General features: G+C 42.0%; 1 protein-coding gene across 3 annotated transcripts in view; it reads right to left on the bottom strand.

Annotated features, from left to right (window-relative positions):
• Positions 1 to 882: 882 nt before the first annotated feature.
• The window catches only part of LOC136595184 (zinc finger protein 585A-like), a 60194-nt gene continuing 35755 nt past the window's right edge, over positions 883 to 25321 (bottom strand). For all 3 annotated transcript variants that reach the window (XM_066588695.1, XM_066588697.1, XM_066588696.1), the window contains 2 exons: positions 16297 to 16399; positions 883 to 6132 (listed from right to left, as the gene is read on the bottom strand). In XM_066588695.1, coding sequence (XP_066444792.1) covers positions 3842 to 6132; positions 16297 to 16399 — 2394 coding nt within the window. In that variant the 3' untranslated portion in view covers positions 883 to 3841. The remainder of the gene's footprint in view (positions 6133 to 16296; positions 16400 to 25321) is intronic.

Raw genomic sequence — 25321 nt, 5'->3', positions numbered from 1 at the left:
GTGAGTTGCGGCCATGAGCAGGGTGGAGCGGGGGGGGGGGGGAGGGGGGGCGGGAGAGATCTCCCCTCCGTTCCTCCCAGCTCTCCCCCACCGCCGGCAGACGAATCTTTGCTCCCGAGCGGGCAGGAACTCGCTAAGGGCAATGCTTGATCATCTCTACCTAGTATCTTTAATTCAAAGATAAAAAATCTTATTGGCTGAGTATAAATGGGTCTTTCGGATGCGGTAACTCGAGATGTGCTGATGTCATCTGGCCACTAAGAAAAATACATTCTAGGACAGTGAAAAATCTAAAGAGTACAAAATAACGAGCTTTAATAATTGTGACACAACTAATGCTATTTGTATCATCTCTAGCACGGAATGTAACAAAAACTGCATAGGATGCACGATTCAATAAGAACGGGGATTGTTGAACATGTAAGACACATTAATAATGGCACCATCAATCGCTCGGGCGCAGTAAGACGCTTTTTAGAAGAACATTCGGGTACTTTAGAAAATGTTATTTTCTATGGTATAGAAAAAGTATCCAGCAAGAAGAATGGTGTAATTAGCCAGGAGCAGGAGATCAAAAGAGAAGCATATCGGATACCAACACTGGATACAAGGCTTCCCAGAGGGGTGAATCAGAGGTCTGATCTGTTTTATATATGCTAGCATCCATTTCTTCACTATTTATAGAATAGGATTTGCATATCCTGAAAATCAGCGAAGGCAGCTGAATTATCTGATAATGTGTATTCATGTATTTATATAAAACATCAATATGTGATTCTTATTGTAAAATAACAGAACTCTAATCTATCTGCATGTAAAGCCAATAGATGATGCAGAATGAATAGCGGTAATATGAAGATCGTCACCGACAATGAACCATAATAATAGTACATAAACAGGTGTTTAATCCATTGGAAATAGAATGGATACCCAATGATATTTACATTAGATTCTCATATAAAGGTAATTGAAATCTATAAGACCGGTTACAACACAAGCAGCGGCAGGATTTTACCAACTGCTATTAGAAGAATAAAATCCAGAAACAGATTATGCCAACAAGTTACTCAGATATGTAATCAATTAATTTCCAAACGAAATCAATGTTATTCTAACACTTTTATTAAATTATGTATAATTAATTCATTTGTGTATGTATATGAATTTACTTGATATTTAATAGTACCATGTGATGCCATGAACGTCGGAGCTAACGGGAAGCAACGAGTGTAAGGCAGTCAATGTTGCACAGTAACGAGGGGTTAAACTCACATTTGTTCTTAATTACATTTGTACAAGAAAGCCAAAGAAAACGGTGGCTAATTAAGTCTTGCAAGATACGCCTGCAGAGAGGAACAGGGAGCAGAAGCCGGCCAAGGTGGGATTGATATTTTTATTTGAGCTCTATAACTGATATGCAATATATTACGCCATGCTTCTAGCTGACTTGGAGGGCTTTGCCAGGCCTGCGGCTGCCACTGGTGCTCATCAGCTCCTTATAATCACCCAACGGAATCCTGATGGACTGCTAGCAGCGCCCCTCCCTGACTATTGAGGTGCCTCAGCATCTAGGGGAGTGTGTGGCAAGGACTGAGATTAGTGAATTAGGGATAGCCCTTTGTGCAGAACCCATTAAACTCCCCACCTACACCTTTCTAACTCAGGTAAGTTGTTAATTGATCCAAGAGGTTTATACATAAGTGGTAACTTGGAAGATCTGGTCCGGCACAATAGTCCATATAAGGGTGCAAACATTTACATTCAATCACCACAGAAAGTGAAAATATAAATCTGAGATCGGGCAGATATTGTCAGAACAAATACATAAGATCAGACTTAGAATTCACGCCTAACAGAACCCGGGCACACAACTCCATAATCCAGGAAACTCATGTACCAATAGTTTCCTGTGCCAATCCCCTCTCCGGGAAGGAAATGGCTATAATGTACAAAGAACCCATATTGCCTAAAACATTAATACGCCAACCGGAGGTCCCATATTTTTATTTCTTACCAAAGGTGCACAAAAACAGATTAGCACCACCAGGACGCCCGATAATAGCGGGAGTAGGCTCCATAACAAGCGCCCTGTCAGAATATATTGACCACATTTTACAGAGGCTAGTCATTAAACTCCCTGCGTATATAAAGGACACAGGGCATTTCTTACGACTCTTAAATCAGATAGATTGGGAAGAAAATTATATTTTATGCACACTGGATGTTAAATCGCTATACTCTAACATCCCCCATGAAACGGGGAATAGAGTCAGTCAAACCATATTTACAGACAGACATGGAGATGCCAGAGAGACAAAAAAGTTTTATCTTAGAAGGCATCCAATTCATTTTAAAAAACAATTATTTTATATATAAAAATCAGTTTTTTATCCAAAAAAGAGGGACCGCGATGGGGACTCGTTTTGCCCCAGCGTATGCTAACTTATTTATGGGGGCATTCAAGAAAAACATTTTAACCCCCAATATAAAATTTTATTGTAGATTAATTGACGATATCTTTTTAATATGGAAAGGAGAGGAGAAAGGATTGGTGAATTTTACAGAATTGAACAAAAACTATTGGGGTTTGGAGTTTTGGCTGGAATCGGCTGGAATTGGCTGGAATCGGCACATGTGACGGGGGCGGAGCTTCGCGATGACGCGTACAAGGGAGCGGAGCCAAAACGCCGGTAATGCCGAGACGAGCCGAATGGAGAAGATAGATCTGCGCAAGCGTGTCTAAAAAAGCAAGAAGACACCGAAGTTAGACGGAGCCATGGCAACGTGGACGCCAGCAACGGAGCAGGTAAGTGAATAACTTCTGTACGGCTCATATTTAATGCACGATGTATATTACAAAGTGCATTAATATGGCCATACAGAAGTGCTTAACCCCACTTGCTTTCGCGAGACAACCCCTTTAATGAAAAATCTCTTCATATTGCCTGAATGACACCACAACATTTCATCCAAAACCATTCATTCAATATGTCTTCTAAGGGTTAATCCTCCCTCTCAGTGAGGTGATTGGCACAGAAAACCTTTCCTACGTGAGTCTTACTGGATTATGGAGATGTGCGCCCGGGTTCTGTTATGCCTGAAGTCTAAGTAAGATCTCATGTATTCCTGTTGGCAGTATCTACCTGATCTGTAAATGTTTGCACCCTGATATGGACTATTATGTCGCAGCAGATTTCCCAAGTTGTCACTTCTGTATAAAACTCTTGGCTCTCCTGAAATCTGGAGTGTTCAGAGCTCATCTGAGTGTGAAACATGTAGGGGGTTTGTTTTATCGGGCTGTGCGCCCCAAGTTGTATAGTCCGGTATAAATAAAGTCTGATATGTTACACTGAAGTTGTAGAACCTTTCCCATGTGATCACAGCTGTATATTACTGTGTGCGACTCTTCCTAGTATATGACCCTATAGTGATGAGATGGAGGGGAGACGCCCTTGCTGGGCTCAGTGGTGGAATACGGTTCTTATGGTTATCATCCATCAAAGAGTCATTCTCAAAACCAAAAAATATCCTAACAAACTCCACTAAGTCCGGGATCCGCAGTGATTCTCCCCCCACTACTTATACACATAATGGGTACCAGCTCTAACTCATCTCCATCAGTTCTGAGGAAACATCATCTAAAGGAAGAAGAAAGATCGGCCGAAATACAAACATGTAAGTTATACAAGTAAACTTTTATGAACAGTTAGAAACAAGTTTAGAGATGCAGTTATATGTATCAGTGTGAAATATTCTATGTACACGGCTGATATAAAGGTGGGTTATCTGGATTATATTTGTTTCTGGATTACGGATGTTTATTGGTAATTACATACATTTCTTATTCATCATGGTTAGAAAAAACAGGTTTAAAAAATAGCTTATCTCCAGTGTGAACTTTTTGATGTTGCAGTAAATTTGATTTGCGAGTAAAACATTTCCCACATTCTGAACAGCAAAATGGCTTCTCTCCTGTGTGACTTCTCTGATGTGTTACGAGGCCTGATTTATCAGTAAAACATTTCCCACATTCTGAACATACAAATGGCTTCTCTCCTGTGTGATTTCTCTGATGTGTTACGAGGACTGATTTATGAGTAAAACATTTCCCACATTCTGAACATACAAACGGCTTCTCTCCTGTGTGACTTCTCTGATGTGTTACGAGGCCTGTTTTATGAGTAAAACATTTCCCACATTGTGAACATACAAACGGCTTCTCTCCTGTGTGACTTCTCTGATGTGTTACGAGGCCTGATTTATGAGTAAAACATTTCCCACATTGTGAACATACAAACGGCTTCTCTCCTGTGTGACTTCTCTGATGTGTAACAAGGTCTGATTGATGAGTAAAACATTTCCCACATTGTGAACATACAAATGGCTTCTCACCTGTGTGAATTCTCATATGTGCGACAAGGCGAGATTTAAAAGCAAAACATTTCCCACATTCTGAACATGAAAATGTCTTCTCTCCTGTGTGAATTCTCTGATGTGTTACGAGGCCTGATTTATGAGTAAAACATTTCCCACATTGTGAACATACAAACGGCTTCTCTCCTGTGTGACTTCTCTGATGTGTAACAAGGTCTGATTTATGAGTAAAACATTTCCCACATTGTGAACATACAAATGGCTTCTCACCTGTGTGAATTCTCATATGTGCGACAAGGCGAGATTTAAAAGCAAAACATTTCCCACATTCTGAACATGAAAATGTCTTCTCTCCTGTGTGAATTCTCTGATGTGTTACGAGGCCTGATTTATCAGTAAAACATTTCCCACATTCTGAACATACAAACGGCTTCTCTCCTGTGTGACTTCTCATATGTGCGACAAGGCGAGATTTAAAAGCAAAACATTTCCCACATTGTGAACATACAAACGGCTTCTCTCCTGTGTGACTTCTCATATGTGCGACAAGGTGAGATTTAAAAGCAAAACATTTCCCACATTGTGAACATACAAACGGCTTCTCTCCTGTGTGAATTCTCATATGTTTTACAAGGCCTGTTTTATTAGTAAAACATTTCCCACATTCTGAACATGCAAACGGCTTCTCTCCTGTGTGACTTCTCATATGTTTTACAAGGCCTGCTTTACCAGTAAAACATTTCCAACATTCTGAACATACAAATGGCTTCTCACCTGTGTGAATTCTCTGATGTGCGACAAGGCGAGATTTAAAAGCAAAACATTTTCTACATTCTGAACATGAATATGGCTTCTCTCCTGTGTGAATTCTCATATGTTTTACAAGGACTGTTTTATAAGTAAAACATTTCCCACATTCTGAACATACAAATGGCTTCTCTCCTGTATGAATTCTCATATGTGCGACAAGGCCTGTTTTATTAGTAAAACATTTCCCACATTCTGAACATACAAATGGCTTCTCACCTGTGTGAATTCTCTGATGTGCGATAAGGCGAAATTTAAAAGCAAAACATTTTCTACATTCTGAACATGAAAAGGACTTCCCTCCAGTGTGAGTTACCTGATGTTTAACAAGGCCTGATTTCTGTGTAAAACATTTCTCGCAATCTGAACATGAATATGGCTTCTCTCCTGTGTGAATTCTCTGATGGCTAACAAGATGTGATTTCAATGTAAAATATTTCCCACCTTCTGAACATACAAACGGCTTCTCTCCTGTGTGAATTCTCATATGTTTTATGAGGCCTGTTTTATGAGTTAAACATTTCCCACATTCTGAACATACAAATGTTTTCTCCCCTGTGTGAATTCTTTGATGTCTAACAAGGTCTGATTTCTGTGTAAAACATTTCCCACATTCTGAACATGAATATGGCTTCTCTCCTGAGTGAATTCGCCGATGTGTAACAAGATGTGATTTTGCTGCAAAACATTTCCCACACTCTGAACATGAATATGGCTTCTCCTTTCTGTCAGCTCTTTGAGGTTTTCTCCTTCTGTGACATTTAGCCATCTGTGATGAATCAGAAGATGGGACCTGTATGAGAGCATCAGATGATTGGTCTTTACTGTGAAGGGCTGAGGAGATATCTGGGATAATGGCAGGTTCTTCATATGTAGCATGTATGATACCACAATCCTCTGCTTTACAATCTGCAGATATCAGACGTCCCTCTGAGCTCCCGGTACCGTCATCTGTCAAGAATAAAGTTGATTTCTTTTTCATATTATAGATCTTAAAATGATCCTGACAGAGCAAGTGAGTGAGGATCATTCTCTTATAGAAGGCGCTTGGTTTGCAGCTCACTTAAAGACGAAGTGATTGTCAGTGCAGAAAACATCACCAAAAACTACAGATGTTAAGCGGGACTTACAAGTAACTAATTCTGGTTTTCATCAATAACATGGGGGTCCTGGGGGTCTGAAAAAGGGTCATGAAGAGTAATTTACAGCAGAGTCCCCCACAATCCCAGGGCTCCTGTCCCCGGTAGAGCTGGAGCCCAAGCTACAGGAATAGTATATTCCATACAGATGGAGTTCGGCCATTTCTGCACCAACATTAGTTTCTGGTTTTCCATAAAGAACTCATATAAAATCTCCCATGAAGCCGGATGTCAGTAACACACGGTGTGCAGCAAATACAGAACTGCTCATCTATAAGACAGCTTGGTACATACAGTAATTCTATATTCTGTCACCTCAGACCAGGGCTAGGTCGGGGCAGGGAGGCATTCTGAGTATTGCTCTAGGGCCCCATGGCTTCTTTGTATGACCCTGGAGCCTATACACTTCATAGTTCCCGGTCATGCGGCAAGCTCTGCTCTGTAGACCTGCAGTCGGGCTGGGACACATCTGTAAAATGTGCCCTTAATGCACTCGTCTGAAACTGGTCATAAAGGGGAAATACAGTTCTTGGTTCTGTATACATGTACACAGCTTGGCTCAGCTGCTGTATTTACGTACTAAGCTTGGTTCTGGTATTGCATCTATGTATATCACCAAGCTTGGTTCTGGTGCTGTAATTATGTTATGGCCTTGGTTCTGATTCCTGTTAAATAGATAAACAAGGATGCAAGGACACATTGTGGCCGGTCACACACAAGCAGACCGTGCCCACCGACTGCGGCCAGTCGCCATGCAATTATGCCAGTATTTTGTGTGGCCAACTGCACTGTGTGTTTCCACCCTTAAAGTGTGTTCACACACGGCAGATTGTGCTGCAGGTCCACACCAAAATCTGCATGACAATCCACACTATACGGTGTGGGTTATGGCACAGATCCGCAGCAGATTTCCTGCTTTCATCTGAAGGGGTGAAGTCTGATGCAGATCTGCATCAAAATACACACCAGTGCTAAAGACTGAAATATGACGCAGATTGGTTGTGGTCTTTACCCACTACGTGTGACACATCCTTATGTCGGGCGCTACTCATGGGCCTGTGATATATTCCTGCCAGCCGGGCCCTGACCATTACACAGAGCCGCCAGGAGATATATTGGGCTCCCATATAATGAGATTAATGAGAGCCCCAGGGGATGGGTGGGCGGTGGTGTTGGCATCTTTAGTGGGAGGTGGGGAGCAGAGTAACCTGTCATTGACCAATGGGGGGCTCCTTAACCCCTTAAGGACATCGCCTATTTTGGCGTTGAGGACCAAGCGATTTTTGGTACTTTTCCATCTCCGTTTTTCAAAAGCCATAACTTTTTTATTTTTCCATCGATGCAGCGGTATAAGGGCTTGTTTTTTGCGTGGCGAACTGTTGTTTTTATCGATGCCACTTTTGGGTACATGTAATCACAGAGGCAGAAAAAAGTCTAATTTCTATATCAAAGCCCTTCACAGTTTAAACAAAATTTAAAATCATTCCTTTTATTCGATAAATTTAAAAAAACATAAAGCAAAAAACAGGGCACTACAAATAACCCTCTAAGTAGTTAGAGGTATCTTGACCTAGGTCCGAAAATAGACGACTCTAGCAACTTGCTTAATTTTTCGTGTACCCTTCTGATATTTCCAAAAGGGCCGTGTGTTAAGACAGTAGTGCATTAGCTGTTGTTATGTCCTAAATTCGGGATCAGATGAGAGCTATTGACCAAGGTCAAAGAGTAAACGACTCCAGCTACTTGCTTAGTTTTTCGTATACCCTTCTGGGATTCCAAAAGGGCCGTGTGTTTATACAGTAGTGCAGTAGCTGTCGTTCTGTCCCAAAACTCGGGATCAGGTGAGAGCGAATTTATTTCTTAAGCATCACTTCCCATATTTAAGGTCTTACGATGAAGATTGATCAGGACTTAGACTAGAGATCGAGGTCACAGTATCTAGTCTTGCATCGTAAGACAGTGAGTTTGGTAAATACACAGGGAGTGTGCTTTTGAACTTAATAGTACTGGCATATGACCCTTGCTTTAGATAAGGTTCAAGTATATAAGGGCTCATCACCTGTTTGTGTTTTCATCATTTTCATTGTAACATCCTAGTCTCCAATTTTTTGTATATGTATTGTTCGGTCTCGTATTTTTTAGAGATCTCCTTATTTTTTATAAATCTCGACGTGTTTCGCCGCTATTTTTAGCGGGTCATCAGGAGATTTTTGACAATAATTGTGACTTTAGTTGTAATTTGGTACGTTGCAATTTGACACGTATTCTGGAGTAAGAGATGCTTTTGCGTAAATCTGTCAGCAGTAGTAAAGGCAGTTTAGATTGCGCTTTCCAATATAGGATTGATATATTCTTATAGGACGGCACCTTCAAGATTAAGGTGATCTCTATATTTAGATTTGAAACCAGTATGAGATTTCCCTATTATTCTTAAGATAGCAGTATTATGATAGTCACACTGAACTAAGTGAGACACAATTAAACCAATTTGTGGATTCTCTAAATCAAAATGAGCTCAACCTACGCTTCACATCAACTATAAACAATTCCCTCATTGAATTCCTGGACGTGACAATCGAGCTGAAACAAGATGGCTCCATATCATCTAACCTTTACCGTAAACCTACGGCTACTAACAATCTTCTGAGATGGGATAGTTTCCACCCCTATTCCTTAAAACGGGGAATCCCTAAGGGACAATATCTTCGTGTCAGGAGGAACTGTTCAGAAATGACCACCTTCCAAAGTGAAAGTAAGAAACTACATGATCGTTTCAAACAGAGAAAATATCCAACAACACTTTTGGATGACTCATACAAGCATGCCTGTGAACAACTTCTAATTCCTAGAGAGAGAAAAAGAGAAACCCACACTATGAGAATAGTGGGCACTTACGACACAGCACACCAGGAAATGAGAACAGTACTGGAAAGATATTGGGACATACTCTGTCATGATAAAGACCTCAAAGAAGTAATCCCAGAAAGCCCAAAGATTACGTATAGATGGGGCAGGAATATCAGGGACCATCTCATCAGAAGCCACCTTGATCGAAGAAAATCAAATGAAAATTGGCTATCAAGAAGTGTACCAAATGGTACCTTCCAGTGTCACAACTGTGCCGCATGTTGCTTCATTGAGAAGAGTAGCTCCTTTTCATCAAATACAACTGGTAAAATATACAAAATTAAGAGCTTTTTCAATTGTATCACCAAAAATATTGTTTACCTGGCAACCTGCGTGTGCAACAAACAATATGTCGGGAAAACTAGACAAGAATTTAGGAGACGAATCCTAGGACATGTTGGGAACGTAAGACGAAAGGAAAAAACACCAATCTCAAATCACGTCTGGGAATTCCATGAGGGGAATCCTGATTGCTTGAAATTTCAGGGAATTGAACTCATAAGTAGAGATACAAGAGGAGGGGACATCGATACCTTCCTGCTACAAAAAGAAACAAGATGGATCTATAGGATGGACACGGTACAACCAAAAGGGTTAAATGAACAGCTTACATTCAATTGTTTTATATGATGTGATCATCAATCTAACTCGGCTAAAGGATAAAATATAAATGACTAGGAAAAAACTCATACGCTTTGAGAAAATGAGTATAAAGGAAGACCGATGCGACGATAAATTTTCTTTTAAAAAAAAAACCTTCTATTTATCTACATGAACAAACAGATACATGGTTATGTAAGTGTACATGTCTGTGGTTGCATATATACATACATATACATATATGCAACACAGATTGAGATGAGTTACCCCCTCCAACAATGTATGCTGTAATAAATAAGGACAAACTAAAAAATGTCCACTTACCTGCACAAACAAACAGATGCATGGGGATGTATGTATATATGTTTACATTTATATGTAAGCATGCATAGACATATATGAAACACAATCGAGAAGAATTACCTCCTCCAGCTATGTGCGCTGTATATATAATAAAATGGTCTGATATATAAATCAAAACAACGTAGACATATAATCGTTATTATTATGAATTTTATTGTAACTCACTTTTACCATCTGTGTCCTTAAACAATATTTATCCAGGAATCGGTATGATTGATAAATGACTAGACTATCAAATAATCTAACCATCATTTCCTTTTGATATTAAACTAATATATCGTGCCGATTATTTTGTATCCTTAGCCGATACAGTAGAAGCCATCGGGTCCACTGAGACTGAAAAGCGTCATCACTTCATGACGCTTTCACGTTGCTAGGTCCCCATTACGGCGCCCCGGCGCTGAAATGTCAGCACTTCAACTACGTCACTAGCCGCGTTACCTGAACGGCCCACTTGCGACGTCGCTACGTCATTACGTCAATGACGTTGTCCCGGCGAAACGTCAGCTAGGTTATTAGCCACTTCACCCGAACGGCCCATTTACGACGTCGCTACGTCATCACGTCAATGACGTCGTCCCGGCGACTTCCTCGTACCCGGAAGCACCATTGCCCTTACGTCGAGCTGCGTGTCGCGTTTATACAGCTACTCGGACCCCAGATCCGCCCACCAACCGTACTGGATAGAGGCATACATGACGGGGTGATGTCATCACATTGATGACGTAAGCACACCGTAGCGCAACCAGCGCCTCCACCTCACCCAATCATATTATAGGTATGGGGACAACACCCACAAGAGGGGGATCCGATACGGACATCAGGCACAGCGCATAGGGTCATTATGATGCGATTCTATGATCGATCATCAGTAAGAGGAATCGAAGAACATGCTGAATAAACTTGTAACTTCAATATGAAGCCCTAGCAACAAACTATTATTCACACCATATAAATAAAACTTAATTATATGCAAGAGCAATAGAGGTCTGCCCATGAGGCGACGCTATTGGTCAAATGAAGATGGATACACCCCCTCTGGGAGGAGTAAGCTTGCTATATAAGAGAAGACAATTCCACAGCACTCAGATAGCCCTGACCTACCATCAAGGCCAGAGGCGCTACCGCTTTTGCTCCTGATCAGACATATCAGCAATAGGCAGTATTATTAGGAAAAGAGCTAGCTTTCAGCCTGCAGTGACTAATCTAAGGAACCTCTACCCGATACCCCTTATTCATACATAGACTTGCGGCTGAATGCACTCTGCTCTAAACAGCAAAACTTAACTCTTATGGAGACGCTGCCTGTTCACTACAGACTGCTTTCTCTCTATATATATATATATAAAGAACAACACAAAATATATAGATCTCAGATTTGTACCATATAGAGAGACCACCTATACCAAAGGCCGTCCTCTATTACAAATGTACAAATCTTGGACACCTTGAAGATCATTTGACTGTATGAGCCCTATACTATCTATAGTAGCAGTGTGACTATCATAATACTGCTATCTTAAGAATAATAGGGAAATCTCATACTGGTTTCAAATCTAAATATAGAGATCACCTTAATCTTGAAGGTGCCGTCCTATAAGAATATATCAATTCTATATTGGAAAGCGCAATCTAAACTGCCTTTACTACTGCTGACAGATTTACGCAAAAGCATCTCTTACTCCGGAATACGTGTCAAATTGCAACGTACCAAATTACAACTAAAGTCACAATTATTGTCAAAAATCTCCTGATGACCCGCTAAAAATAGCGGTGAAACGCTAAAAAATACGAGACCGAACAATACATATACAAAAAATTGGAGACTAGGATGTTACAATGAAAATGATGAAAACACAAACAGGTGATGAGCCCTTATATACTTGAACCTTATCTAAAGCAAGGGTCTTATGCCAGTACTATTAAGTTCAAAAGCACACTCCCTGTGTATTTACAAAACTCACTGTCTTACGATGCAAGACTAGATACTGTGACCTCGATCTCTAGTCTAAGTCCTGATCAATCTTCATCGTAAGACCTTAAATATGGGAAGTGATGCTTAAAGGAGATGTCCCGCGCCGAAACGGGGTTTTTTTTTTTTAAACCCCCCCCCCCCCCCGTTCGGCGCGAGACAACCCCGATGCAGGGGTTAAAAAAACCACCCGCACAGCGCTTACCTGAATCCCGGCGGTCCGGCGTCTTCATACTCACCTGCTGAAGATGGCCGCCGGGATCCTCTGTCTTCATGGACCGCAGGGCTTCTGTGCGGTCCATTGCCGATTCCAGCCTCCTGATTGGCTGGAATCGGCACGTGACGGGGCGGAGCTACACGGAGCCCCATAGAGAAGAGAAGACCCGGACTGCGCAAGCGCGGCTAATTTGGCCATCGGAGGGCGAAAATTAGTCGGCACCATGGAGACGAGGACGCCAGCAACGGAGCAGGTAAGTATAAAACTTTTTATAACTTCTGTATGGCTCATAATTAATGCACAATGTACATTACAAAGTGCATTAATATGGCCATACAGAAGTGTATAGACCCACTTGCTGCCTCGGGACAACCCCTTTAAGAAATAAATTCGCTCTCGCCTGATCCCGAGTTTTGGGACACAACGACAGCTACTGCACTACTGTATAAACACACGGCCCTTTTGGAATCCCAGAAGGGTATACGAAAAACTAAGCAAGTAGCTGGAGTCGTTTACTCTTTGACCTTGGTCAATAGCTCTCATCTGATCCCGAATTTGGGACATAACAGCTAATGCACTACTGTCTTAACACACGGCCCTTTTGGAAATATCAGAAGGGTACACGAAAAATTAAGCAAGTTGCTAGAGTCGTCTATTTTCGGACCTAGGTCAAGATACCTCTAACTACTTAGAGGGTTATTTGTAGTGCCCTGTTTTTTGCTTTATGTTTTTTTAAATTTATCGAATAAAAGGAACGATTTTAAATTTTGTCTAAACTGTGAAGCACTTTTGGGTACATAGACTATATGGTAAAACTTTTATTAATTTTTTTATGATAAGAGGGAGAGAAAACGCATCAATTCTGCCATAGATTTTTACAGCGTTAATCATGCAGCATAAATGACACACTAATTTTTTTCTGCGGGTCGGTGCGGTTACAACGATATCAAAATTGTTATATTTTTTTTAGGTTTTTAAACTTTTTTTGCAATAAAACCCCTTTTTTTAAATCTTTTTTTTTCTCTATAGCTGCATTCAAAGTCCTGTAACTTTTTTTTTCTTTTTTTATGTACGGAGCTCTATGGGGGCTTATTTTTTGCGAGACGAGCTGTAGTTTTTATTGGTACCATTTTGGGGAATGTATGGCTTTTTTGATCACTTTTATTGCATTTTTTGGGAGGCAAAATGCTAAAAAGCATGTTCAACTTTTTGTACACGTCGTGTCGGACGCGTCAATACCAAATATGCTAATATTAAAAAAAGCACAAAAATGTTTTTTTTTACATTTTTCTTTTTTTTACATTTTTTTTTACACAATGTGAGTCCCTCTGAGGGACTTGCAGCACTATGCCTATGATCGCTGTGATAAGGCATGGCAGAGCTACTGCTCTGCCATGCCTTATCGCTTATACAGCAATCATAGGCATTGGCAATACAGGACGCCAGTGTCTGGCATCCTGTTGCCATGGCAACAGGCCGGGCTCTCGCGATAACATCGCGAGAGCCGGCCGGAGACACAGAGGGAGCACGCTCCCTCTGTGAACTTTTTCCCTGCCGCGATCTACTTAGATCGCGGCAGGGAAGGGGTTAACAGTGGGGGGCGCATCTCCGATGCCCCCCCCCCCCCCCCCCGCTGTTGCAGCAGGACGCCGGCTATGACTGACAGCCGGCTCCCGCTGCAGGATAGCGCAAGGGCAGTCATGATCTCGCGCTATCCCGATGACATACAGGTACGTCATGTTGCGGGAAGTACGAGGCTCCCATGATGTACTGGTACATCATATAGCGGGAAGGGGTTAAAGGGATTCAACCGCCCGAGATATAATTCCTACTGCTAGTGTGCAGAGTGCTGGCGATCACTGACTTGGCTCAGGACATATTGATATCTTTATAGACAGGCAGGCAGCAGCCAGCGGTCAGCGGGGGCCTCTGTAACCATTTATCCTGCCCTGATGGCGGTCCGGCCATTAGACTCTTCCCGATTCTGAACTAACTCTTTGGAGCCATTAGAGAACACATCTGTAAGCCGTTACTTTATCTCCAACCCCCTTATAATCGGCTCAGACATTATATTAGGATGAAACTACTCGGAATCTGTTTCCCAATTGTGCCCATTTATGGCAACTGGAAGAGTATTACGGTGAGATCACACACTGCGGGATTGTATAATCTACAGTACAATGTAAGGGAGTGGGATTCTAAGAAACCGCATTCACTCCCAGCTGAGAGATAAGATGTGACACCTGAAATATGATTTATCTGGTCGGCCATATTCAGATGGCTGAGTGCGAGTTGTGCTGAGAACTCGCATTGGACATCACATGGACACATACGGACTGTGTGCTGCCCCATGCTGGCAGGCAGTAGGCATTGCATGTCCGATTCTGGTCCGGGAATCAAACCAGAATAGGACAGTTTTTTATGTGAATCACGTAAATGAAAAAGCTTATGTTAACCCCTTAGTGATGAAGCCTGTTTGCGCCTTAGTGACAGAGCAAATTTTCGAAATCTGACATATGTCACTTCAACATACAATAACTCTGTAAAGGTTTTGCATATCCAAGGGATTCTGACATTGTTTGTTGCACCTAAATGAAGTACAAGATGTGGCGAAAAAGCAGACCACTAGAATTTGTGTATATTTATTAAAAGCACCATTTGTCATCCCCCCCCCCCCCCCCATTTTCTATTGCAATATCTTCTTTTCAGCAAGCATAAAATGCTCCCTGGTAGCTTTACCTCCCTCCATATTACCGAGGAGATGACCAGCCGGCCTATGTGCATCAGCGGTCAGACTAAAGATCATTCGTTCCCGTAGCAGTAATTCTTTGCATGTGTAAAACATAAAGTAACCCAGCAGCGACCGACCTGCCTACCAATCAGCGCTGGTTACATCAGATCAAGAGTTGGTCAGTGTGAAAGGACCCTCAGTCCCAGAACTGTAAAACCATTTCTCCCTCATCAGTATAGACATCATATAATGAATAGTAGTCCTCGCTCACATAGGGGTGTTTCATGTTCGTGCTGTAAATGCCCATCCTGTGTTATCACCTATAACCGTATCACATGTCATCCATATTTAGTTTGTACTCCAGCTGAATGAATAAATCTACATAACTATCTGCAGCCGGTGACCGAGGAGAATCTGTGACTAATAGATAACATACTGAGCATGAGTCAACAATGTGATGCAGTAGCAAAAAATAGTCAAAACCAATTCTGGGATGTATTAAGATTAGAGATGAGCGGGCAGGTACTCGCATAAGGCACTACTTGCTCGAGTAGTTTGCCTTAGCGAGTACGCTCGCTCATCTCTAATTAAGATAAACAGAGAGTCTAGATCACGTGAGATCATTATCCCCTCTACTCTTCCTTAGTCAGACCTCATTTGGAATATTGTGTCCAGTTCTGGGCACCCCGATTTAAAAAAGACAGACAAACTGGAGCAAGTTCAGAGAAGAGTTACCAAGATGGTGAGCGGTCTGCAAATATTGTGCTATGAGAATTGGTAATTATTTGGGAATGTTCAGGTTGCAAAAGCAAAAGTTCGAGAGGAGACTTGTAAGCTGTCTACACATATCTGAAGGGCTGTCACAGTGCAGAGGGATCAGCCCTATTCTCATCTGCAAAAGGAAAGACTAGAAGCAATGGGATGAAACTGAAAGGGAGGAGACACAGATTAGATATTAAAAAAAAACCTTTCTGACAGTGGTAATCAATGAGTGGAACAGGTTACCACAGGAGGTGGGGAGTTCTCCTTCCATGGAAATGTTCAAACAAAGGCTGGACAAATATCTGTCTGGGATGATTTAGTGATCCTGCACTGAGCAGGGGGCTGGACCCGATGACCCTGGAGGTCCCATCCAACTCTTCCATTCTATGATTCTTCTCTGCTGTATTTAGTGGTTACTACTCACCTGGGCGGTTACCTGTAGGAATCCCCTCTTTACACCGCTGATCGCCCCTCATATTTGTCTCTGTAGTCGTAATATTGGTCAGATCTTCATCCTGAAACAAAAGCTGTGGGACAAATATTGTAAAAGTCAGCAGACGGTTGGAGAAGTCGTGTGGAAGGTTTTACATGACCAGAAAAGGTCATTAATCATCATGATGACCAAAACTGACCTGACAGCAGCAGTTATCAGTCACGTCAAATTGGAGGCTTCCTAAATTGATTCTGTCATCAGGTTCATGAAGTTTGGCTTCATTAAAACGCTTGTTTTCAGAATTAAGTGCGTTTCTCTTCCCGATTATCTGACAAGTGTATTTCTTTTTATCTTTAACTGTAGTGACAATTATCTGGGATGTACATCCAGATGTCTTGGTTTACTAGTCTTGGTCATCAGACAAGTAATTGGACAGTTTTTGGCACCGGTACTCAAGAAAGACATATCAGAGCTTGAGCGGGTTCAAAGAAGGGCAAAAAAAACAACCTAATAAGTAGAATGGGCGGACTACAACACCCAGAAAGGTTAGCAAAATTAGGGTTAGTTTTTTAAAAAAAAGTCAGCTAAGGGGCAACCAAATAACTATATATAGATATATCAGAGGTCAATACAGAGATCTCTCCGATCATCTATTTATACCCAGGACTGTAAGTAGGGGGTGCCATCGTCGTCTAGAGGGAAGGTTTCTACGCAACATCGAATGGGGTACTTTATTGTAAGAGCAGTGATACTATGGTACTTTCTGCCTGAGGACATGGTGATGGTGTACTCACTAAAAGAGTACAAGAGGGGCCTGGAGTGTAATAATATTACATGTTCTATCACTGATTACTTTAGAAAAGTGAGCGATACAGGGATTATTCCGATTGCTAGATTGCAGTCGGGAAGTGTTAGCATTTGTTCACGGAGGTCTGGTTTATGCTAGTATTGTTTTGTATTTTCCTCCCAGCTTTCTCTAGCACTGTTAGGAATGTCTATGAGAGTGTTCTGCTACCTGTTGAACCTGGTTAGCAATTAGGGAGGGCTCTTATTCCGGTCCTAGCTGTGGTCCTGTGCTGGTTATTCTCAGTCTTCACCTGATGGTTGTTGGAATCAGAACTGCATCTTGGTCTCCAGTTTTTCCCAGATCATCTCAAGCCAAGTACTGTGGTTAGTGGTGGTAGTTGTATTCTTACTTAAATGTTTTGCTTCTGTTGTAGATAGGGACAGTGAGTGGCCGAGGAACGTGGGTTTGGTGGGTTCCTATTAGGACGGGACATCCGCTTTGGACAGAGATGGGAATGTAGAGAAAAGAGGCAGAGTCAACTACTAGAAAGTTAGATCCTTTATTTCTTTTTATGTTCTATTTTCTTTAGCAAATATTGCAATTTTTCAGCAATTAAACAAGGAGAAGTATTTACAGTAAATATATTGTAAGCTAAATTGTATAAAGATTTGTAAAAAGTTGCCAAAGTGTCTATGATTTCCTGAGGGTTAAAAAGCTTATTGTTTTGGGAGTCACGGATAAAGGGTACGTTGAGTTTAGATGATTGTGATTTAGCTGTTTTGCTAGTAGGCCTCCTGGCTTCTTGCCTTGCCAGTAATAGTCACTCTCAGTTTTCTTAGGGCAGGTCGTGGTCGTACATCTGGAGCTGCTGAAGTTGGTGGTTTACAGTGACTATCTATTCAGCTCTCTCTGCGGAAAAAGCTAGTTTATTTTGTCTGTGTAGTGAACATATTCGTGTTTTTCATTCTGGTTGGAGAATTTCTAAGGTTTTTGTCATAGGACACGTTTTTTTTTAATAAAGTGGCTTCTTATAAAGGCCTTATGGGGGCACCAAAGGATGGAGGCAAAAAGCATATAGTTGTTTTGACAGATTTTAATAGAAGAGTGATTCATGTGTTCCTGAATTGATATCATTATAGAGGCGTGATCTGAACATGATATGGTGCCTATGGCTGTGGAAGTGACATTACTAAGGTTTCTATCCACCAACATAAAATCAATATATTGTACTGCACACCTTATGAGGGTGTGAGAAGAAAGTATTATCGCGATCAGTTAGATCTTGAATGCACTGAATATTAAATTATTACTATTGAAAAAAGGGACATGAAACTATACTATATACTACCTCACTATACGCGACATTTCTAACAACCTTGTCTAATATTCCGGGATTGAAGCTGGTGCCCCGAGAACTGTCACCACCCACGAGAGCCACGGTCGATGCCTGGAAGTCCCTTAAACAGAAGCTAAATAATTAGAATTGCCTACAGAAACCAACATTACCCATCGAAACCCTAAGCTACCTAATCCCAATCTTAGCTTTATCAAACTGGAGGCGATTAGTAGACGATCTTATATCGGCAGATGGGATGAAGTCCTTTGAATTGTTACAGATGGCTTATTGGGTTCCAGATAGAGATAGGCTTAAATACATCAGGATCAGTTTCTTCCTAAGTAATTTCCCAATTGCTATTATTCCTTTTGGATATCATAACTAAAGTCACTGCACAGCCAAATCTGAGGAAATCGGAGACATACTGCTTCTACAATATGCTAACAGGAAACCATAGTCCAAGGAAAAAAGCCAATAAGTTAAATTGGGAAAAAGAATTGGGAGAAAAAATTTCCATCAGAATGTGGTTGGAAGCATTTAAAGGAGCGGTACAATCCACAGAAGGAGCAGCTATTCGAGTCCAAATTAAAATTGTAGGTGAGATGGAACTATTCTCCCCAACTTATGGCCAGCAGTATAAATAGGTGAAGTGGTATTTGCTGGAGAGAATGTGGACAGATCAGTATTTGATCTCCCATATTTTGGTTCTGCCTGAAACTGAAGGGCTTTTGGGAAGAAATTTTTGCCCACTTATAAAAAAAACTTAAAAAAAAAATACCCCAAGGGATCCGAGTCTGGCTCTTCTGCTGATGAACTTAGCTAGCTTCCCCAAGCCTGGCAGGTACCCGATAGGTCATGCTTTTATAGTTGAATCCGTTTTTATTAAAATTTTCAATAGGGTAGGCTAGAAAACATACAACTCAAAAAGGTCTACCAGGACCTATAAAACATGTATAACAAAAGACATAACATAAATAAATCGGCCTCTTCTTGAAAATATCCATCTAAATAAAACTCTTGGAGGGGCCTAGTGGGTGACCCCAATAATGATAATACCCGAACATGCAATTTGAGAATAAAATGTTTGCGGTCTGTAGTATTCGGGTAGAAGCCCGAGGCCTTATCCTCTTGCAACAATGAAAACAAAAATGACATATACAAAAGAGAGAAGAGACAAAACGAGAGATGAATTATGGGAAGTGAAAAAGCAAGAAGGCAAAATGAATAATATAAAATAAATAATATTTCTAAATAAGTAAAAAAAAAGGATGGGTAAACTAAAGGGTAGATAGTTGGTTGAAGGAAGCGGGAGAAAAGGGGGGGGGGGGAATCCCTCGAGAATGTTTAATATCCAGATTACTACCTTCTAATAACCCGTCTCACCCCCGCGGCGATTGAGCAACTAGGAAAAGAGCGCTCAGAAATCTGAAGAAGATTCAAAGTCGATCCACAATTGCCATACCGACAGAAAGTTTTCAGATTCTCTATTATGTTCTGCACATAATTCCTCCATATGGCGCAGATGAGACATTTCCTAAAGCCACTCAGTCATGGAAGGAATTGGTGTGGAACGCCAATGGCTCGGGATAACTGCTCTTGCTGCTGCTAAAAACCCTTTTTCTGTGAACCTATTGAGCCCGGCAGTATGGATGGGAGAGCAATTTGGGCATTATTGTTAATATTTCCCCGGCTGATTAAGTTATATGTGGAGAATACCTTGTCCCAGAAAGGTCTCAACAAGTCACAGCTCCACCAAATGTGCGTCATTGTACCCCTATCAGTTCCACAGCGCCAACACACCTCAGACACCGAAGGGAATATAGCATGAAGGCGGGTAGGATATCTATACCATCTTGTAAGAATTTTGTAATTTTTTTCCTGTGCAGCACAGGCCATAGACAGTTCATGAGTTAAGATGAATGCCTTCCGCCACTCATTCTGTGAGATCATGACTCCAATTTCCTGTTCCCAAGCCCATTTGAAACCAGGATCCGTGGTGTATGTTTCTTGGATCAGCAGACCATATATCAGGGATACTACGTGTGTCGGAGGGGACCCTCTTGAAAATAGACTCTCAAAAGGTGTGAGGGCTGTTAGAAAAGTGTTTCTATCTCCTTGAGTGTTAAGAAAAGAGCGAAGTTGGTGAAATTCTAACCAGGAGAGATTCAGTTCACCAAACCTAGATCTTAATTCTTGAAAGGAAGGCACTGAGGGACCACCTAGGACATTGCGAACCCGGGGGTCCTCTCGAGCCTCCCAAGCCATGAAAAGACCTTGGCTGTTACCTGGTGGGAATGCTGGGTTGGAGAAAAGTGGTGTGAGGGGACAATCTAGACTTGACAGGATCTGCTTTTGTATTTTCGAGTCCCAGAGTTTAAGTGTCTCTTTCAATAGGTAATTGGTAGATAGGATTTGAGCTCTGTCACAGGGACGAATCCATGGGAGAAGTCTTATCGGAATCGAGCAATCCGCCTGTTCTAACTGTATCCACTGCTTGTGAGCTGAGTGGTAGTGCCAGTCCACAATATGTGTTAAAACCGCTGCAGCATGGTATAGTCTGAAATTTGGCAGACCTACACCTCCACCTTCTTGGGGCGAAAGAGCGTACACACTCCCACCCTGGGTCTCGAGCAATCCCCACACAAATTTAATTAGAGCCGACCTTAATGAATTAAAGAACGATGTAGGGGGTATGATAGGTACAGCCTGGAAGAGATATAAGAATTTAGGTAACACATCCATTTTTAGGGTGTTTATCCTCCCAAACCATGAGATGTCTCCGTTTGCATAGTTGGAGAGGTCTTTTAGGGTGCGCTTAAGGAGGGTCTGATAATTTAAGGGGAACAACCTAGATTGGTCAGTAGGGACAAACACCCCAAGGTATTGGATAGCCTCCCGTTGCCATCCAAATGGAAATTGCTCTGAGATATATTTTTCTGCTAACGGGAGTGAAATGTTCAGAGCTTCTGTTTTGGAGTAATTTATTTTTAAGTTCGATAGATGTCCATATCTCTCGAACTACTGTATTAATGACAAAAGTGTGGTATGGGGCTGGGAGATGTACAGTAGGAGGTCATCAGCGTATATGGCCGTCTTATAATGGTTCCCCCCAATTTGAAGGCCTTGTATATTTGGGTTGTTTCTTATCGCTACTGTGAGATGTTCCATTACCAACACATACAGAAGAGGTGACAGAGGGCAACCCTGCCTGGTGCCATTTCTGATATGTATGGGAGAGGACAATAATCCATTCACCCTTATCCTAGCAGTAGGACATGTGTAAAGGGCCAGTACTCTGTCCAGAAATGTGGGGCCAAGTCCAATTTGTTTGAGAGTTGCTGACAAGAATCCCCAATGGACCCTGTCGAAGGCCTTTTCTGCATTCACGGACAGCAGACAGAGAGGATAAGACCCCACTCTCGCTCTAGATGTTGTTAGTAGAGTTTTATAATGTTGTCTCTGACCCCCCTACCTTTGATAAATCCTACCTGATCTGTGTGTATGATGGAAGGGAGGAAATGAGACAATCTGTTAGCTAGTGTCTTGGAAAAAAGATTAATGTCCGCATTTATCAGTGATATAGGTCTATAATTAGTGGAAAACTGTGGAGATCCTTACCAGGTTTAGGCAGGACACTAATGTGTGCTTCCAAGGATTGTTGCGTGAAGGGGGAATCTGAAGAAATCGCTGAAAAGACTTTAGCTAAAATGGGGGTCATTTGTTCCCTAAATAATTTGTAAAAGGTGCGTGTAAAGCCTTCGGGACCTGGACTCTTCCCTGTTGGGGTGGATTTAATTGTCTCCTTATCTCCTCTTCCATGATGTCAGAATCCAATGTCTCTCTGGAATCAGTGTCTAATGTAGGTAAGGCTGTCTCTGCAATGTAAGCAGAGATTCGCTCCATTAGAGTAGATGGGTTCATGTCTGCAAACTGTACCCTAAGATCATATAACTGAGTAGTAAGTGAGAAGGAAATATATATATCCTTGTAGGTAGAAAAGAAAACACTGGAATATATATACATTTATATATAGATATAGTTATGTGCCTTTCTTTTTATATGTATACTAACTTTATTCTTATATGTACTAACTCTATGAAAAACTTAATACTTCGCCTTACATCAGATATTCCAAAAGTTTGCAAGGCTGAGAGAGATGTTTCCAGAAATTCAGAGAAGATACCGAACAAGACACAAGGCCGTGTGCCTGGCAGTTTTCCCAGAAGCGCTGTATCAAGATGAAGACCGTTCAACTATGCATCTGAACTTTCACTGTCTCAGGCCGGAAATCCGGACTTCCCATATATGGTTATGCGGTGAACTGAGCCAATGAGCCCATCACCCATTGCTAGTGATAAGAGCAAAGGGTATAAGATCCCATGTAATTTGTAATAAAGGGAAGCGCAGCCATGTCCCCGTGTGAGGAACTATACCAGACCTCCGTGTGTGGTGTCTCTTCTTTACCGCCGGCAGCGGGGCATTGGGGTGGGCCTGATTGGTGCTGTACGTAAGAATTACCCTGACAGTAAGTCCGAAATATATCGAGGATCTCTGAGGGATTGTGTCTAAACCCACTGAGTTTTTAATTCTGGGGATGTTAGTGTGTGCCGTCCGTGGATGCAACAGTCGTGAAAGGCGCCTTCCCGCTTTGTTGAAATACTCGTAATCGAAGCATTTGCATTGATCTCTAAAACGTAGGTATTTTTTATCTAGCTTAGATTGGAGTTCCTTCCTTCCTATGACTAGGTCTGCCAAAGTAGCTGGAGAAAGGGTATGTTTGTGAGCAGTTTCTAAATCATTAATTCTTTGGAGGAGGTTAAACATCTGAAGGGCCCCTTCCTTCTTAAGTCGCGTACCGTGTTTAATTAGGATGCCTCTAAGGACACATTTCAGCGCCACCACTGGGTGGGTACAGATGTGTTGTCTGATGCATGTGTTTCTAAGAAAAATTCAATGTGCTCCTTTATGTCAGCTACGCATACGGCATCTTTTAAGAGGTTGTCATTTAACTGCCAAGTCCACTGCTTATCAAAGCGGTCTGGCAGTGTTATGTTCACAAATATTGGAGCATGGTCTGACCACAGCATGTCCCCAATAGAGGCTGAAGGTTGCCAAGATAGTGCGTACTGGCCTAGCACAAAGTAATCTATGCAACTATGAATTGTGTGGGTGCGAGTAGAAAGTGCAGTCCTTATCTTGTGGGTGTAGAACTCACCAACTGAAGGGCATGCAGCATACGTTTAAGTGATTGCAATTGTCTAGTGGAGATTGAGTCTTGGCCCATCAAGGTGTCAATATTTGGGTTCAAAGTAAGTTTAAAGTCCCCTCCAACAACGAGCACCCCTTCAGCGAATTCGGACAGCTTGTTAAGAAATGAGTGAAATGCTGTGACCTGTCGCTGACTGGGGGCGTACCAATTGGCAATGGTAAGCCTAGTCGATCCGATCATTAATTTGAGGAGGAGGTAACGGCCCTCTGGGTAAAGGCATTTGTCTATCAGGCAGTGAGTCAGGGATTTATGTATTGCAATAGACCCCCCCCCCCCCCCCGGAGCGAGAGTCAGGATTGGCGCTGTGGAAACAATGCGCGTAGTAGCGGTCTCTTATGTTAGGTACATGCCCAACTTTAAAATGTGTTTCTTGGAGAAGGAGCACTTGGACCCCCTGCTTATGCATGTGGTAAAGAACCTGTGACCATTTCTGAGGAATATTAAGTCCTCGAACATTCAATGAGCAAAGTTTGAGGGGCGCCATTAGTAAGGTTATTTGGGGGGGGGGGGGGAAGGGAGGGGGGAAAAAAAAAGGAAGAAAGAAAGAAAAAAAAAAGGTAGAACAGTTATTGGTTAGAAAGTAGAGATGGGTGAGAAGAAAGTTGCTACAAGAGCAATGACAGACGTGCATCGCTTAAGAAATTAGAGGAAATTTAAAGTACCAGAAAAGAGGAAACGTTGGGGAGAGGGGTTGTGGTTTAATCTGCGCCCTAGAACCAAGGATGCGATGTCCCTAATGGGTGTCGGGCTTTCTACAGAAGAGAGCTTCCCTCACACCGGGATGCCAGCCTTAACTTAACACCATTTAATTTTAGAGCAATAAATTCAAAACTGAAATTAACGTCCACATGGGTGAAACATTTTCTGAAGTCCCACATCATATCTCTGTTGTACCTCTAGAGAAGCAGACCCACTTTGGCTAAACATTTTCTGTATTTTTCTCTTATTAGCGCCAGCACCTTCCATTGGTGCCTGATAAGACCTCTGTGGTTGAATTCGCATGTATGGGGCACACCCCTAGATTCACGGGAGGATCTGTCTTCTGCTCCCTGCATACCGCAGGCCCAATGGGGCGCTCATTCTCCAAGTGCTTTAGCGTATTCATCTCCCTATCGTGGGAAGGAGACAAACGGCCATGGGCTATTTTACTGCTAGAAAGTCTGCTGACTAACAATGCAGGATGGAGACATCCAAGGGTCCCATGGGTATTCCAGCAGGAAGCTCTATGTAAACGAAGTGCCGAGTCGACCTGGGCTCTGTCTCCTACCCGACCTATCTCCCCTGCGACGTCTTTCCGATCTCTGGGGTCTTGGGGGTACCCCCTCAAATGAAGTCGAAGGCATAGAAGGCCAGTCGTGAATCATTATATTGGGAAGGCCTAAAGTTGAGGTGAAAGAAGAGATGTCTCTGGGAGTCTGGAGCACGTGTAAATGACCCTCGTGACAAACTTGTAGGCGGAAAGGAAATCCCCATGTGTATGAGAGGTTGTGTTGGCGCAAAGATTCCAAGAGAGGTCGCAGGGCCCTTCTTTTTTGCAGTGTGACCCAGGATAAATCGGGAAGTACTTGTATACGTTTGCCCTGATGAAGTATCGTTTGACGATCCCATGCTTTTTTCATTATGG

The sequence above is a fragment of the Eleutherodactylus coqui genome, unplaced genomic scaffold, assembly GCF_035609145.1.
Source record: "Eleutherodactylus coqui strain aEleCoq1 unplaced genomic scaffold, aEleCoq1.hap1 HAP1_SCAFFOLD_334, whole genome shotgun sequence".
NCBI classification, from domain to species: Eukaryota; Metazoa; Chordata; class Amphibia; order Anura; family Eleutherodactylidae; genus Eleutherodactylus; species Eleutherodactylus coqui.
This window is presented reverse-complemented; position numbering and strand designations above follow the sequence as displayed.